The sequence below is a fragment of the Diabrotica virgifera genome, chromosome 9, assembly GCF_917563875.1.
Source record: "Diabrotica virgifera virgifera chromosome 9, PGI_DIABVI_V3a".
Taxonomy (NCBI): domain Eukaryota; kingdom Metazoa; phylum Arthropoda; class Insecta; order Coleoptera; family Chrysomelidae; genus Diabrotica; species Diabrotica virgifera.
This window is the reverse complement of record NC_065451.1, coordinates 41,305,574-41,324,984: the sequence shown is the minus strand read 5'-3', so window position 1 is coordinate 41,324,984 and position 19,411 is coordinate 41,305,574. Positions and strand designations below refer to the sequence as shown.

At 31.7% G+C, this 19,411-nt stretch overlaps 1 protein-coding gene across 2 annotated transcripts in view; it reads left to right on the top strand.

Moving 5' to 3' along the window:
• LOC114333745 (brefeldin A-inhibited guanine nucleotide-exchange protein 1) overlaps positions 1-19,411 on the top strand; it is a 130,895-nt gene that overhangs the window by 20,962 nt on the left and 90,522 nt on the right. For both annotated transcript variants that reach the window (XM_050662564.1, XM_050662565.1), the window contains exons 3-4: positions 368-687; positions 16,554-16,714. In XM_050662564.1, coding sequence (XP_050518521.1) covers positions 368-687; positions 16,554-16,714 — 481 coding nt within the window. The remainder of the gene's footprint in view (positions 1-367; positions 688-16,553; positions 16,715-19,411) is intronic.

The following is a 19,411-nucleotide window of genomic DNA, read 5'->3' as shown; positions in this document are numbered from 1 at the left end:
AGTCCCGAGCGATAGCGAGGTTCCTCCTGCGTTACCACTGCCAAATGTGATAACAACGTATAATAACGTGCAACGGATTCACATAATCTCGCCAATATTTTCGTGCGTCTAGTTGGCTATTTACTGAATTAGGTACTATTAACAAATATTTCTGTTGGTTAAAAATAAAAATGGAATTATTTCATAGTAGTCTAAAATATTTATTTGCAAGATTTTTAACAGTGGTTACATGGAAGCTTCGACAGTGTGTACACAACTTAATAAAGTCGAGGTATTCTACTTTCTTACATCAACTTCTTTTTCTGAAGTACCTTTTGTACAATTTCTAGGTCATCTCGGTAATATATTTTTAAATCCTTCTTTCTAGGGGTCCAACTTCAAATAATCAAAGCTCTTCTAACAGTAGTCACCAGTCAGTATGTGGAAGTCCACGAAGGCACTGTCCTCATGGCAGTTCGGACCTGCTATAACATTTTCCTCGCCAGCAAAAACCTGGTCAATCAAACAACGGCTAGAGCCACCTTGACGCAAATGTTAAATGTGATTTTCACGAGGATGGAGAACCAAGCTTTAGAGGCGGAAGTGACTGCTGAAATACAGAATAATGCCATTAATACAAGTCAGAACGAGAAGGTGCTAATTGAAAATGATATTAAATCTATGAAATCTTTGAAAGTTGAAGATGAGGTAAGTAAAATTATTTTATTAATTATCATCATAGCGTCATGATACTAATAAATTACATCTAGTCCGGGATCCCAGGCCAATTTTCACCATTAATTTGTTAACTAACAAGCTAATTTTTCGTGAGTGGCTTCATTTTGACTAGACGCCCAACTTTTTTCCTTACAAGAATTTTTGTCTGTGGTAGCTAACAGGGGTAGCAGGGGTGAAATAAATGTGGATTTGACGATTATCAAAAATTTCCTACTAACTGGGTTTTTTTGTTAATTCTCAACATTAATGACAATTAATGTTTTACAACTTGTCACAGACAACATCAAGAAACAGGTTTAGCAAATATTGAGGTGAAGGTATCAATAAAATATTAGTTAAAATGATTTAAAAAGACAGTTTTATTCATGAAATAATCTCAGCGAATTACACTCGATATCTAAAATTATTATCGACTTGTTCTCCTTGTGACACTTTGACATAATTTCACTCCCCTTCAGGTCGTGAAATTAGAACTGTCGAAAGTGTCACTCGAGAAACAAATCGATAATTTTAGAGCTCTCGTGCAATTACTACTGATAATTATCTCAATTATCCAAAAAAAATATGTGTCGTACAAAATGAAAGGTCTTAAATCAAAGGGTCCCCCCTTTCCAACATGTATCATTATTATCATTAACGAGGTCATGAAAAATAATTACAAGCCATCCGATTTTTTTTTCTGTTCATTAATTAATATTTATATAGGGTGTCCCAAAAGTAGCGGAACGGTCGAATATTTCGCGAACTAAACATCGGATCGAAAAACTGAAACATACGTGTTTAATTATTTTCAAAAATCTATCCAATGACACCAAACACCAATCCCCACTACACCCCCTGGAGGTGGGGTGGAGGGTAACTTTAAAATCTTAAATGGAAACCCCCAGTTTTTCTTACAAATTTGGATTCGTTATGTAAAAGTAGGCAACTTTTATTCAAGACATTTTTTCGAACTGTGGATAGATGGCGCTATAATTAGGAAAAACGATTTATCCTGATACCACAGGTAAAATTATAGAAACGGTCTAATATCTCACGACATGCACTTCCAAATGAGAAACCAAAAAACAGATTTTTAATCTTTTTCGAAAACCTATCGAATAACACCAAGCATGACCCCCGAACCCACCCCCTGGAGGTGGGGTGGGGGGTAACTTTAAAATCGTAAATAGCAACCCCCACTTTTTATCGCAGATTCGGATTCGTCATAAAAAATTAAGCAACATTTATTCGAAACATTTTTTAAAATTTCTGATAGATGGCGCTAATAAATCGTATTTTTCCAATTAAAGCGCCATCTATTAACAATTCTAAAAAATGTTTCAAATAAATGTTACTTCATTTTTCATGACGGATCCGAATCTGTAATAAAAAGTGGGGTTGCTATTTAAGATTTTAAGGTTACCCCCCATCCCACCCCCAGGGGGTGGGTTGGAGGGTTACGTTTGATGTTATTCGAAAGGTTTTCGAACAATATTAAAAATCTGTTTTTTAGTTTCTCATTTGGAAGTGTATTTCTTGAGATATTAGACCGTTTCTATAATTTACCTACGGTATCAGGATAAATCGTTTTTCCCAATTATAGCGCCATCTATCCACAGTTCGAAAAAATGTCTTGAATAAAAGTTGCTTACTTTTACGTAACGAATTAAAATCTGCAAGAAAAACTGGGGGTTTCTATTTGAGATTATAAAGGTACCCCCCACCCCACCTCCAGGTGGTGTAGTGGGGGTTGGTGTTTGGTGTCATTGGATAGATTTCTGAAAATGATTGAACACGTATTTTTTAGTTTTTCGATCCGATGTTTAGTTCGCGAAATATTCGACCGTTCCACTACTTTTGGGACACCTTGTATAATTTAAGACCCACGTTGTCCTACAAATTGCATGGCCTCTTATTCCGTTCTTACAATTAAATACATATTTTAAAATCATGAAATTAAAAATCAATTTATTTTCTGCTATTCGAGCTACAACGCTACAAGGTACAAGATACGTTGTAGCTTGAGTTACACTGCGTACATTAGAGTTACAGTGGTACACGGACGTATGCGCACAGCGTTGTTTACATTGTGTTAGCAACAAATATAGACGCATAGGCCTTTTCATCACCTTTTTTTTTGTGCGCATGATAATTCTTGTTGGACTAGCGATACATACCTGTTTTATTGTAGGATAGATTTGTATGAAAAATACACTTCCTTGTTACGGGATACCTTTGTCCTACAGTTATTAATATAAAATGGTCTTGTGGTATTCACATCTTTTGAACGTAGGAGCAGGACAATGTACCACCCAATTTGTAGGACAATGTGGGTGTAAAATTATATAAATATTAACTAACCAATAAAAAAACATCAGGTGGTTAATAATCATTTTGCATGACCTCTTGAATGATACATGTTGGAAAGTGGGGACTCTTTGATAAAACCTTGTATTTTGTAGGACAACTAATTTTTTCGTCTAATTTAGATAATTATCTTGAATTTTAACAAAATATAGATATTGTGTAACAAGTGCAGAAAGGTACTAATTTCTCACGAGTTTGAAAAGTTGCGGTACGAGCGCAAGCGAGTGCCGCAGTTCAAACGAGTTAGAAATTACCTTTCTGTACGTGTTACACACTATACTTTTTCTACAACCACATCGAAGATTTATTATAACAATAAATTATAAATTTTAAACTGTGTTTAATTAATACTAATCAATTTAAATGCCTTATACCTAAACAAATTACACAGAAATCAGTTAAAAAATTAATTCTCTACCTTAATTTGTTTGAATTTAAACTATTTTAAATAATTATTACAAAACAATGTCACATTTGACGTTATATTTATGCAGTCACGGATTTACACCAAACCTACTTCATTCGACGTATCTTGCGGAGGTTGCTAAATCCTTATTGGTTAATTGATAATTATAGGTTTGTTCGTAGAACGATCAGCAACCGTTGCCAACCGTCAGACGCAAGCGCGTTCGTAGTCTACGAACTCGAACTGTTAACTGCGCAGCGCTAACTGTTAACTGCGCATGCGTCTGATGGTAGGCAACGGTTGCTGATCGATTGGATCGTACTACGAACAAACCTTATAAAATATTTATTAAGAATAAAATTGTCAAATAAAACAGTTGTAACATCCATAATTTAATTTCTATTCGATAATTAAGTATAATAATTGTCTTACAGGTTATATAATTTGTCTACACTTTAACCACAGATGTAAACAGAATATATAACGTTACTCAGAATGAGGTAGTCTATTCTTTTTCTCATGATCATCTTTCAGTGCGTCACAGTTTTTCGATTTCTTTCTAACGCATTAAATTGTATGTGACAGAAAAAAAGGCACGTCCGAGATTACAGACATTTACAACATTTATTCTAGTTGTCGATAGATGGCGCCATAATAAAAAAATAATTTTTTTTAATTAGATAATAATATTACAAATATAATCTGTATAATTTATAAGACTATACAAATCAAAGAAAATACCATTTTATAAATGCAAGAAACACATTTGATTTGTTTTTATTCCAAATTGAAAATAAAATGTGACAACTGTCAGATTTAACTAAAATCTCATGTTAGAATAAATGTCATAAATGTGTATTATCACGGACTTACCCTTTTCCCTATCATTTGTTACGTACTGAAAAATGCTCATGAAAAATACTATACCTACTGTGCAGAAAAGAACTTTTCCGCAAATCGCCAGGAAATTTTGACATTCCTGTCAAAATTTCTTGAATAAAAAGTCAGGACTTCCTTACTGTAAGGAAATGTCATTTCCTTACTGTAAGGAAATGATATTTCCGTACAGTTGTTAGTGTTCTACATAAATGATAGAAAACACATTGCTATTAAAACCTTGTAAATTACTTTAATCATTAAATTTTCTTTATCTGGAGCTTCCTGGATAAATTTTTCAATTTCTTCCTTCGTTAAAATCTTAGATTTCTTTGCCCTATAACCTTGAGCTTGCCGTTTCAATAAAGAACGAAGTTTTGAGTATGTAGATATATCTACATTGTGTTTAAGTGCAAGGGTTGACTTCAGCATTGAATAATTGGCCCATAATGTTGAAGATTTCATCTTTAAACAAAGGTCTAGGAAGTATGCCATTACAACATTTTCTGAGAAAGAACTCGTATTTTTACTCATGCGATAATCCATAAAACGTCTGTATGCATTTTCGTACTTTTCTCTTGATTTCTTTGGCAATAATTCTAATGAAGCAGTATTCACTGCCTCAACCAGCTCTGGAGGAGTCCCAGGAATGGAAATTTCATCATCACTTATCATTTTACTTTCGAGAACACCAGCAATTAAATTTATAAGCGTCAAGTTTGACAATTCAACCTCAATACGTTTCCATAGTAACCCAAGTAATTTTATTAGGAATTTCAAAGCACCATTTATTTGGGAATAAAATTATCGCGTTTTTTTTAAATCAATCAATATCTGTCGAATTTTAAACGATTTGCGGAAAAATAGTATGTTTACCTCGTAGGAAAAACCACATTCCTGGACTCTGTGTTGCTAAGTCTCGGCCTGCGCCTCGACTTAGCAATCTTCACAGTCGTCCAGGAATGTTAAGCTTTTCCTACCCGGTAAACAATGTACTATTCCGGCACAGAAACGTCACCTTTCTGCACACTACTGTGCAGAAAAGTGCATTTTGAATAGTGGTTGTAGAAAAAATCAGTTACTAATAAATTTTTGAGAATCGTAAAGTCAACATATTTTTTATTTTCATCCCTGCTACCCTTGTTAGCTACCACAAACGAAAATTGTTGTAAGGAAAAAAGTTAGGCATCTTGTCAAAATGAAGCTACTCACGAAAAATTAGCTTGTTAGTAATAAGTGGTGAAAATGAGCATGGGATCTCGGACTAATCTTGTTGACATTCTTTTATTTATTTCTGATTTCAAAAACTGCTACAAAAACCCAGAGAAACTATCGTGATATGGCAAATAATGCCGCCATTAAAATTGCGTAAATAACCATAGCCTAAACCTAGAACTTAGAATTTGTATTGGAATCAAACATTAGTTTTAGTAGACGGTTTAGAATCACAGGCTCTTATTATTAAAAGAGAAGTATGGCAGGAATGCCTCTTGTCGCCCCTGCTTTTCAACTTTTACTCCGAAAGAATGTTCAGAAATACACCTTCTGACAAACAAGAAGGAATAATAATTGTGAACGGTAAAGTCATCAATAATTTGCGATACTCTGAGGTCAAAGTACTCCAGCTGCTACTCAGAAGCTCTGTTAGTCCAGAGTAATATGGATTTCTCGGGACACTCAAAGATCCAGGTAGCTGACTACTTTTTTAGTTATTGTAGACCTATAGAAAGGAAACCTAACTGTTTTCTGCCTAGAGTTCGCGTCCGTTTTTTAATTATTAGCAATTTAGTGCAAAAATCGCGATTTTTTCGATTCTTTGCACCCCATTCAAAAGCTAAATAGTTGACATAAAATTACAAAATTCAGTTTTTTAGAACATTGAAATACCTTCAAAATGCGGATTTTTGAAAGTTAAAAAGTCAATTTGTTGCTACGCAAACTGCAAAATAAGTCAAAATCGTTATTTGTTAATAACTTTTACTAAAACTACCTTAGAACATTAGTTGTTCACCCAAAATTGGGTATTGCCGTACTTAACAAACCTTCAAAATTTGAGACCGATCCATTAATTAGTTTAAGAGTTATTCTATTTGTTGATCCCAGAGACCTTTATTTTGCAATAAGATAAGACAGAAAATAATGAAGATAGGGCAATTCTGAGTATGCCAAATGAAAGTAGAAGAGTGATAGTATCAAAATGTATTAAAAAAAGATAAAAAATAATTAATACATACAGTGGAACCTCGATAACTCGGATTAATCGGGACCGCGGCCGATCCGGGTTATCGAAAATCCGGGTTAGCCGGAGAGCATTGTAAAAATTAATAAAATACGGTATACTTATAGATAAAGTCCGTTATATTTAAAATAACATGAAATATATATGCACAGTACACATCTAACTAACTTACCTATTATAGTTGTATATTGTATAGAGTATAGCATATACAGTATAGATAGAGTATTGTTCATTTCTAGGTAAAAAAAACTCAGTCAGTTTCGGTTACGTGTCAATTTCGTCTGCCATCGGAGCGATGTTATGTTATTTAAGAACGTGGCTCTTTCATTGTTTAAAGTTTAAAAGACCATTGTTCTAAAAATAATTTTTTAAAAGACAGTTGAAAATAAATAAAGGAATAAAAGGTGCCTGTTGTTTGCGATAGCCCGATAATGGATAATGATCGTCACTTTGTCGCCGCTACCGCCGTGTGCCATGAGTCATTTTTACCGTATAGTTCAAATTACGAATACCCATTATCTCTCAAATATTATATTATGGTCCAAGCCAAGTTTTATCAATGAAGCTCGATATTTTTAAGACATTCCAGAAGCGGCTACAGATAAAATGTTTTAACATAATACATACATTTTTATTGTTGAAATGTTTGTCTGATGAAAATCGGTCCGGGTTATCGGGGGCCGACTTATCGAGGTTCCACTGTATAGTCAAAAATCCTAATGACAAATTTTTGAAATTTTGTAGTTTATAAACATTTAGAATAAAATTGGAAAAAAATCCTTTGTAAAAGGTATAAAATTTTTTTATTAAAAATCCCTTTAAAGGGCTACATCACAACAAAACTTTTTTGATTTTTTATAAAATCATCATCAGTGTTAAGATCTAAAAATAAGTGTAACCGAATTAATAAATGCAAAGTTGGTATTTAAATTTTGACTAGGGTTATAATAGCAAGTTGGTTATACTTACAAACTTGATGCTAGCTGAGCCACAAAAGAAAAATATTAGGGTAAACACCCTTTAAATATCACATTGATGCGTTATAAGTGCATACTTTGAAAAATTGCCTTGTGATGGTTACATGGCAACTGGGATAATGCCCTAAGGTAATGTATATCCCAACACGTGGGATCCAGAATTTACTTGTTTACATACCGATGACTTAATGGCAAATGAATGCAAAATGAAATGAGTTATGTTTCTGAAAAGTGTCAAAGGACAGACCGACAACGTGACGTATAAGTTACCCTGTATTACCACAGCCAGCTAATTGTAATAAAAGATTTTTTTAAAAATTTTCAACAGTAATAACAAACATCAACAAAGTTGTGGCTATAATTACATTTGAGTACTTTGATTATGAAAGGTGTAGGTAGAGTATAAAATGATTTTTATAATGCAAATAGAGAATTAGCCAGAATGTATGCAGCCATCTATACATAATTCAAATGTAGTCGAATAAATTAGCGAATACTGGATCCATTTATGTTAAAGAACATCTGGGACCAAATAATTAAGTGTAAAATATTTTTGCTAAGATGTTTTAATTTATATGAATAGGTTGATGATTGTGGTTTTTATTCAAAATTGTAGTGAGTCCAACTGTGTTGATGAAAATTTAATTTACTAAGGATTAAAAAGGGGGGTTATTGAGTCTGTAATATATGGAAGTCTAATATCAAATAGTGTTGAAGTTAGGATAAGTAATATAAGTTACAGGAGGAGACTGATATGATATAATGATATGTAAGTTAATTGGTTATAGATAGCTGAGTGTTGAAATTTTAAGTGAAAACAGAATATCAATTGAACTAATAACCCGGGTAAAAGTATGAGGTCCTTTTATGTAACATAGACATCTAGAACTAAAAATGTTTTTGAATTAAGGATTTTTTTTAACCAAGTTACTGAGTTCAACTGAAAAGGTTTAAAAAGGATGAATGTATGAAGGTGTTTTGGAAAAACTAGCATTATTGGTAAACAATGGTAGGTAATGAATAATGAATAGTGTATTGTTTGATATCAGAATTGTTTGCTGTAATGAGGTTTGATAAGAAGGCTGGGCACCCCAGAGACCAGACCCCACACCCTATAAAAAGGATTTTTTTCCAATTTTGTGATTGATGGTATACAGCCAACTACAGGAAAAACATTTCTTTTTCTTTGTGGATTTAGAATAACTTAAAAAATGTTGTCCGTAGAAACAATATTTTTATATATTCGAAAAGATAGTACTTTAACACGAATTTTCAAAAAAAAAATTTAGCCTGGGTTCATTTGGGACAAAGTTAGCCATATGTTTTTTTTAATTCACTGCTAATTTGTTTATAATAATTTAGGAATCTCATTAATGCCATTTTAAAGAATGGGATTTGTATTTTTTCTTAAAAAAATTGTACAAACATTGTACCTTCACAGCACCCTCTACGATTTTTCAAAAATGTAGTTCAAACGATTACTAGGGGGAACCTACAAATCCACCCTGTTAAAATACCGAAAAAGCAATTTCAAACCAATATAATTTTCTGTATCTCCGGATCAACTCAATGGATTTTGATTTTTTGTTTTTTTAATTTGTATGTAATTTCTACGTACATTACAAATATGCAGTTTGTTTATAAATTTATTAATTAATAAACAGTCCAATTTGTTTAAACAATTCTTGAAAAAATATATTTTTTACAAAAATCTATTTTTTTAATCATAGTATCATTAATGATCATAGAAAAAGTTAAAGTACACTTTAATAATTAAATGATTTTTATTAGATAATTATTTATTGAAGATTATTTATTTATTAAAGTATACCTTAACTTTTTCTATGATTAATAACGATAGTATGATTAAAATCATGGATTATTGGGAAAAAATTATTTTTTCAAAAATTGTTTAAACAAATTAGACTGTTTATTAATTAATAAATGTCTAGACAAATTGCATATTTGTAATGTACAGAAAAATTACATACGAATTAAAAAAAGAACGATCAAAATATATTCAGTAGATCCCGAGATATAGAAAATGATAGTAGTTTTAAGTTGCCTTTTTTAGTTTTTGAACTCGTGCATTTGTCGGCTCCCAGCTCCCCCCTTCACTTACCACGACTAGTCACCAATTGAACTACATTTTTGAAAATTCGTGTTAAAATACTATATTTTCAAATATATACAAATAATGTTTCTACGGACAATATTTTTAAAGTTATTCTAAATGTTTATAAACTACAAAATTTCACAAATTTGGCATTAGGATTTTTGACTATATTAGATAATTTTTTTATCTTTTTTTAGTACATTTTGATAGCATCAGTTTTCTACTTTCATTTGGCATACGCAGAATTGCCATATCTTCATTATTTTCTGTCTTATGTTATTGCAAAATAAAGGTCTCTGGGATAAACAATTAGAATAACTCTTAAACTAATTAATGGATCGGTCTCAAATTTTGAGGGTTTGTTAAGTACCCCAATACCCAACTTTGGGTGAAACGCTAAAGTTCTAAGGTAGTTTTAGTAAAAGTTATTAACAAATAACTGTTTTCACTTATTTTGCAGTTTGCGTAGCAACAAATTAACTTTTTAACTTTCAAAAATCGGCATTTTGAAGGTTTTTAATGTTCTAAAAAATTAAATTTTGTAATTTTATGTCAACTATTTAGCTTTTGAATGGGGCATGGGGTGCAAAAAATCGAAAAAAATCGCGATTTTTGCACTAAATTGTTAATAATTAAAAACCGAACGCGAACTCTAGGCAGGAAACAGGTAGGTTTTCTTCCTATAGGTCTACAATAACTAAAAAAGTATTGTCCTTTTCATGATCATTTTTCAGTGCGTAACAAATGATAGGAAAAAGGGTAAGTCCGTGATAATACACATTTATGACATTTATTCTAACATGACATTTTAGTTAAATCTGACAGTTGTCACATTTTATTTTCAATTTGGAATAAAAACAAATCAAATGTGTTTCTTGCATTTATAAAGTGGTATTTTCTTTGATTTGTATAGTCTTATAAATTATACAGATTATATTTGTAATATTATTATCTAATTTAAAAAAAAAATTATTTTTTTATTATGGCGCCATCTATCGACATCTAGAATAACTAGAATAAATGTTATAAAAATGTCACCGACGAAATGTAATCACCTACGTGCCTTTTTTTCTGTCACATACAATTTAATGCGTTAGAAAGAAATCGAAAAACTGTGACGCACTGAAAGATGATCATGAGAAATACTGTAGTCAGCTACCTGGATCTTTGAGTGTAACGAACATGGTCTATTTCTAGCTTATTACCCTGGAGCAGGGGTGGCGAACCTTTTTATATTAGAAGGCCAATTTTCATTTTACCATTTTTGAGAAGGCCGCATCCATATACAGGGTGTAACAAAAATACAGGTCATAAATTTAATCACATATTCTGGGACCAAAAATAGTTTGATTGAACCTAACTTACCTTATTACAAATGTGCACATAAAAAAAGTTACAGCCCTTTGAAGTTACAAAATGAAAATCGATTTTTTCCAATATATCGGGAACTATTAGAGATCTTTTATTGAAAATAGACATGTGGCATTCCTATGGTAGTAGTATCTTAAGAAAAAATTATAGTGAAACTTGGACACCCCATAAAAATTTTATGGGGTTTTGTTCTTTTAAACCCCCCCAAACTTTTGTGTACGTTCCAATTTAATTATTATTGTAGTACCATTAGTTAAACACACTATTTTAAAAACTTTTTTGCCTCTTAGTACTTTTTCGAAAAGTCAGTTTTTATCGAGATATTTTGAATATTTGTCAAATCCACCACATATTTGTATATGGCTAAGTACGATTATGGAGACTTGGTAATAATATGAAAATTTATTTAAGATTTACATTTTTAGGTATATTTTGAACCATATTAAAAAAGAAGTAATATCTCGATAAAAAGTGTCTTCTCGAAAAAATACAAAGAGGCAAAAAAGTTTTAAAAACACTGTGTTTAACTAATGGTACCGCAGTAAAAGTTTAATTGTAACATACACAAAAATTTGGGGGGTTTAAAGGAACAAAACCCCTATAAAATTTTTATGTAAACATATTAAAAAAGAAGCCACAACTCGATAAAAACTGCCTTATCGAAAAAATACTAAGAGGCAAAAAAGTTTTAGAAATATTGAATTTAACTAATGGTACCACAATAATAATTTAATTGGAACGTACACAAAAGTTTGGGGGGGGGTTTAAGGGAACAAAACCCCCATAAAATTTTTATGGGGTACACAAATTTCATAATAATTATTTTTTAAGATGTTCCTGCCATAAGAATGCCACATGTCTATTTTCAATAAAAAATCTCTAATAGTTTTCGATATATTCGAAAAAATCGATTTTCATTTTGTAGATTCAAAGAGCTGTAACTTTTTTTATGTGCATATTTGTACTAAGGTAAATTAGGTTCATTCGAATTATTTTTGGTCTCAGAATATGTGATTTAATTTATGACCTGTATTTTCGTTACACTCTGTATATATACGGTTTAATTAAAGGGATTTATATGCAAAATTAAAATACATAATTTTCTTTACAATTAAATAGTTTATTTTTTAAAATGACATACAATTAATAAATTCCAAAAAATTTGACATTTAATTTTACGATCCAGAAAATTTAATGGGATTTCTGTGGTTGTTTATTGGATGACAAAAAAGAAATATTTGGTTCAATTGACGTGGTACGTAATTTAAGTTGATCTTTCAAAAGAACATCACTTATTTGACTTCTTAGGCGGGTTTCAATTTGAGTCATGTATGAAAATGTTGCCTCGCAACAATATGTACTTCCAAAACATGAAAGAATTCTTCATGCGTGTTGTCTTAGACGAGGATAAATAACTGCAGTCTTCCTATCTCAAATAATTCCATTTGATATTCTTTGGGCGCTACGTCGACATCAACAAGGTGTGGTTCGAAAGTTAATTTAAGTATGACAACAAGTTTTTCAAAATCTGAGAACCTTTTATTATATTCTTCAATTAATATATCCAGAACAGAAACATACTCATCCAAATTTTGAGGGGAACTTTTTTTTATCGTTTAGTATCGTAAAATTTTTATAATTTGTAATTTATGAAAAGGCCACAACTTGAGCAAGAAAAGGCCACATGCGGCCTTAAGGCCGCACGTTTGCCACCCCTGCCCTGGAGTATGTAAACATTATTTGATAGTGTCGTTGAGAGCTGTAAGGAAGCAGGTCTGGATCTGAACATACGGAAAACCAAAATACTTGTAATAAGTATACAACAGAATATAAAACCGTAAATATATGTTAATAGTACCAAACTTGAACGAGCTGATCGAATTGTTTACCTTGGATATCAGCTCAATTGTAATGCAGAGAGTCACGGTGAAATTATTTCTGGAATAGAGCAGGCCAGATCAGCTTTTAGAAGGATGTCTAAAATTATGTTCAGAGTGGAGCGTAGAAAGAGTGCGAGCAAAGAGGCGAAATTTCTCCGTTTCCCAGTAATAGTTTGATTTCGCCGCTTTGCTCTTGGCTTGAATTTTTTCTACGCTCCATTCTGAACGTACACTAAGGTATTATGTTAAAGACACCTAAAATTGGCATCAAGAATCCGCTTACTTCACTGCTACATGTTCTCGCTCTTACTTTATGGTGTCGAGTGTTGGACTGTGAATAAAATTGATCTAAATCCCCTTGAGGCTTTCGACATGTGGTATTATAGAAAAATTTTAGTTTCTTGGGTGGAGAAGATTCGAAACTCCACAATACTAGACTCAGCAACAGTGGCGGCTCGTGACCTCAGTATGCGGGTAGGCTACACATATACTTCGGGTAGGCGACAAAAAATATCCTACAATTTGTAATACATTTTGAGCCGTCTTGCAATACTAAATGTAATCTATGAGCGCAACAATGTGTAAAAATTGCTTTTGGAGCATCTACTTTAATTTTTGATTGTAATCCGTTTAAAGAGCCAGCCATTACACTTGCACCATCGTAAAATTGAGCAATTAATTTATTTTTGTAATCATATGGCTCAAGCACGTTTGAAATTAAACTATATAGAGCGTCTGCAGATCTATTATCGCTAACATCAAAAAACCCTAAAAATCTTTCTGTTGCCTGACCAACTTTGTTAACAAAACGGATTGTTAAAGTACACTGTGATTTTTCGGTTATATCAGTAGTATCGTCAGCTAGTATAGAAAAAAATTGACTTTCATTAATTTCTGTTGAAATTTCATTTTTTACGTAATCGGCAAGACAATCTATTAAATCATTTTGTATTGTTTTTGACAAACCCGTGAACACCCCTTCTATTTTTTAACATGATCCTGGATTTCCTGATCGCGTTTAACTACTAAATTAAAAATTTCTTTAAAATTACCCATGTTTGAAGAATTATGGCTCTCATCACGACCGCGAAATGTAAGTTCTTGTTTTGCTAAAATAATTGTAATCTTTTTCAACTTCTTCATTATATATCTTATTAGATAGAGAAATATTTCCAGCGAAAGCACTGTCAGTAGTTTGTTTATTTTTTTCTAACCGATTTAAATCTAAGCAATTGTTTAAATGTTCTTTCGAAGATTCATGTTTTTTTACACTAGCTGATAAATTTTTCAAATCTGAATATCCCTGACTCACCCAAACATTTTGCTTCAAATTTGAGAGCAACAGACAAGGCCAACAGAAAAGTGAAATTTTAAAATAACTTCCGCTTAGCCATTTATGATTTTCATACCATATTGTTTTAAACGATCTCGAAAATGGTTGATTGTCTTTTGTCTTATCTGTGGATAAAATTGTTAAATTTTGTAAAGGCCGGCCCATTGAAATAATTACTAATCTTTCTTGATTTCGGCGCCTTGAAAAAGGCGTCTCGATCAAATTGCATATTACATCGTTTAAAATATTCATATTCAATGACTAAAGTTTTTCCACCAATAAAACTAACACACCTACGTTTCAACAACGTCAAATATTACTTATTTTATTTATGTATCAAATAATAATTTACTATTCGAATAAATTGATAAGTTAACAATTAACCTCGCTTCAAATTTTTAATTATCTATATAATCTAATAACACATTATTCAGTTTTCATAAACAAATTTAAATGGTCCTACCTAGTTTTATTCAATACTTAACCTACTAATAACAGCCAAAATCAAAAAACAATTATTTTAAAACAGTTTCACAAGACACAAGAGAAGCAACTGATAAAATTTTGTAGGTCCGGCTATAAGACTCTGTGCCTATCCGCCCGTTCAAAATCGTAGAATACGGTCGCTACGAGCAGACCTGCAGCAGGCCTGCTCGCGTAAACAGAGAGAGATCGCACGTCAATTCGGTGTTGGCGTCGTTCTATTTCAGGCTACGTTCCCGAGTGCCTGACCAAGGAGAATATAGAATCTATACAGTACTACTGATACTACAAGGAGCGTACAATAATTATAACTACGGAGAAAATTTTTTGGATATTTTTAAAAATAATTTGGATAATTTTTGCTATTTTATTGTAGATATTGTGTCAAAATTTATAAATTACAATTTTGAAATAAGTAATTTATATTAATAATTTATATTATTGTACTACATTCGAAGAGGGTAGGCGGCGCCTACCTTGCCTACCCCGACGGGCCGCCCCTGCTCAACAAGACTACTGAGATGACAAAGAGCACCAAGAAGATAAAGCATTTTGTATTTCGAAGATGTATTGAGAGGACCCAAATATAGGTTGCTACAAAATATTATGCAAACGTAGTTCAGGACGAAGAAGAACCTCATGGTTAAATAACTTGCGAGATTGGTATGGTGTTGATACAAGCATGCTATTTAGGGTGGCAGTGAATAAAATTAAGATACCTATGATGGTAACCAACGTTCTGAAAGGACATGGTACATGAAGAAGAGAGAAAACCTAGAACCCGTAGGATCTCGGCAGTGCGAGGCGACTATTCAGCCAACCACACTCTATGAACTTTTCGATATTTTAAAATATAAAGGTACACATATCTGATATGGGACATTCCACGAACATACGCCTGTTTTGGATTACTTCGACAACTAATATTTTACTGTGCAAAATAAGAAGAACGAAAGTAAATTGCAAATTACATTGTTGTTTATTGGAATAATTATTAGCGCCATTTACTTTCGTACTTCTTATGTTGCACAGTAAAATATTCGTTGTCGAAGTAATCCAAAACAGGCGTATGTTCGTGGAATGGCCCATATAAGATTGATACAATTTGATATCTGATTGTTGCATCATAGTTTTTAGACCATGCACAACTTTTTATGACGAATAACTGTTTGTCGTAAAATTAATAACAAAAAAGTTTCCCATCACAGGGTTGGCAAAAACCAAGGTTTTTTTAAAAAGCAAAAAAATCAGGTTTTTTTGGTTTAAACCAGGTTTATTTGGTTTAAACCAGTTTTATTTGATACAAAGTATTACAAGTCTAAATACTTTAAAAATGAATAAATTATTTTATAATATAATAGTAATAAACAATAAAAAAAAATATTAAGACAACTTTTCTTTTTACTTACACACACACAAAAAATTAATATAACAAAAAACATCTTTAAACGTAATAATATTCAAATAATCGAAATGTTCGAAAATACAAAAATAGAATTTATTTATCTTTAGTTTCATCATTTGCGGCAGATGTATTAAAAACTTTAAATAAAAACACCAGTTTGGTTTTTTTCTTAAAAAAGCCAGTTGGTTTAAAAGTTTAAACTAGTTTGGTCTTTTTCTTAAAAAAACCAGTTGGTTTAAACCAAGGTTTCAAGCATGTTGGTTTAAATTTGCCAACCCTGTTTCCCATATATTCTAACTTACATAGACACACTGTATATTTCACAAATTTATTAGGGTTAAGATTCGATACAAGCTGTACTAGAAATTTAAGTAAATGCAATCTCTATGATATTGTTTTAGGGCAAAGTGGAAATCATTCCATTGACAGGGGAGGTTGTAGCGGCCGAAATTATGCAAAATATAATAGACAACGTAATATCAGAAGTATCGGAAAATAAACAAATGGATAATTCAAATTCTCACGAAAATGAGACTCAAAGTGTTACTTCATCCATGACTAGGTACTGGAATGTTTAATTATTATACAGAGTGTGTATGTGTATCTTTTTATAGAGATATGAAATCAATTTACGTATCATCAGAACTAGATGTACCTACTGTCTTATACATGGTGTCCAGAAACTCTACCGACAAACGAAGACAGGAGATTCCTCAGATAATTTTAAGACAATTTGACCCAATTCATCTAGTCCGAAAATGCTTCCTAAAGAAGCTAGAGCTATTTAAAGATGGCGTCTGGTAATTAGTTTTTCTTAAATATCTCAAGAACGCTTCTATTTAGAAAAACGAAAATTGGTACACATATTTATCTTCCAGAGATAAATCGATTTCATCTATTGCAAATTTCTAGTACTAGTCGTAGGCGTCCGTTTTGGGTAGGGCAACAGTTATATTATCGCATAACTTTTTTGTTTTTAATTTTTAAGCATTGTTTAGTCTGGATTATTAAAATATAAGGTATTTTAGTATTAAAGGGTACTCTTACTTTAACTCAATAGGATACACCGTTTTCTAGAAAAGTCGATTTGAAAATTTTTCGTTCTTTGAATATCAAAAAAACATTCAAAAAACTATTTAGAAAAACGAAAACTGGTACGTTTATTTATATTCCAGAGAAGAATCGATTTCATTAATTTTGAATTTCTGATACCGGTCATATGCATCTGTTTTGGGTAGGTCAACGGTTATTTTCTCACGTAACTTTTTTGTCTTTAATTTTTAAGAATTTTTGACACTATTTTATTAAATTATGAGGTATTCTAGTACTAAAAGTTACTCTTGCTTTAAGTTGATAAAATACACAGTTTATTTTTGAAAAAATTTTTAATTTTTTTTCTAATTCAAGAAACGAAAAATTTTCAAATTGATTTTTCTAGAAAACGTTGTTAGTCCAGAAAGCCACTGCGCATCCGCTAGGAAAAATATTCTAATTCGGATTATTTGCACAATCTTACTCAAAAAGGACCCCTTTTAACAAATTTGCATGTTGCCAGGACAAAAAGTTGGTCAAAAATTTTTTAAACGTTTTTTTTTGTTTTTTTTTAAATTATTTTTTTTTGCATGGAACAAAATTTTTTTAGGTTTTTTGGATCATTTCAGACAGAAAAGGTCTTTAGTGACTTTTCTCTAAAGTTGATAGTTTTTGACATATAAGCGATTAAAAATTGAAAAATTGCGAAATTGGCCATTTTTAACCCTCAAAAACTATGTGAAAAACTGAAAATTTGAATGTTGCCAAGGTAGATAGATATTCTTTAAACATCGATTGATGAAATCCCGAAGAGTTTTTTGCAATACAATATCAAAAACCCCTTTGTTATTTAATTGCCAATCAAGCGTGCGCGACACTATTTTCCACCGTTGCATGTGTATGCAGTATGGTGCAAATGAAAGGAATAAATTCGTTATTTCGTAAACCGGCGACTTTAAGGAAAAATCCCGAAACAGGTCGATTTTTATTTTTAAGCTATGATATTGTGGCATATATGGTATACTAGGGACGTCATCCATCTGGGCGTGATGACGTAATCGATGATTTTTTTAAATGAGAATAGGGGTCGTGTGCTAGCTCATTTGAAAGGTTCTTCAATTCTCTATTCAGTAATATAAACATTTACATAATTATTTATACAGGGTGTCCAATAATTTAATTTTTTTGTCAATTTGCCAAATGATTTAATTTAATAAAAAATTTTTGGACATCCTGTATAAATAATTATGTACATGAATTGAAGAACCTTTAAAATGAGCCAGCACACGACCCGTATTCTCATTTAATAAAATCATCGATTACGTCATCACGCCCAGATGGATAACGTCACTAGTATACTATATATGCCACAATATCATAACTTAAAAATAAAAACCGACCTGTTTTGGTATTTTTCCTTAAAGTCACCGGTTTACGAAATAACGAATTTATTCCTTTCATTTGACCATACTGTATACACATGCAACGGTGGAAAATAGTGTAGCGCACGCTTGATTGGCAATTAAAAAACAAAGGGGTTTTTGATATTGTATTGCAAAAAGCTCTTCGGGATTTCATCAATCGATGTTTAAAGAATATCTACCTACCTTGGCAACATTCAAATATTCAGTTTTTCACATAGTTTTTGAGGGTTAAAAATGGCCGATTTCGCAATTTTTCAATTTTTAATCGCTTATATGTCAAAAACTATCAACTTTAGAGAAAAATTACTAAAGACCTTTTCTGTTTGGAATGATCCAAAAAACTTAAAAAAAAATTTGTCCCATGCAAAAAAAATAATTTTAGGAAAAAAACAAAAAAAAACGTTTAAAAAATTTTTGACCAACTTTTGGTCCTGGCAACATGCAGATTTGTTAAAAGGGGTCCTTTTTGAGTAAGATTGTGCAAAAAATCCGAATTAGAATATTTTTCCTAGCGGATGCGCAGTGGCTTTCTGGACTATGTGTCCTACCGACTTAAAGCAAGAGTACCTTTTAGTACTAGAATACCTTACAATTTAATAATCCAGTATCAAAAATGCTTACAAGTTAAAGACAAAAAAGATATGCGATAAAATAACCGTTGCCCCACTCAAAACGGACGCCTATGACTGGTACTAGAAATTCACAGTAGATGGAATTGATTTATCTCTAGAAGATACATAATATGTGTACCAATTTTCGTTTTTCTAACTAAAAGCGTTCTGGAGGTATTTAAGAAAAACTAA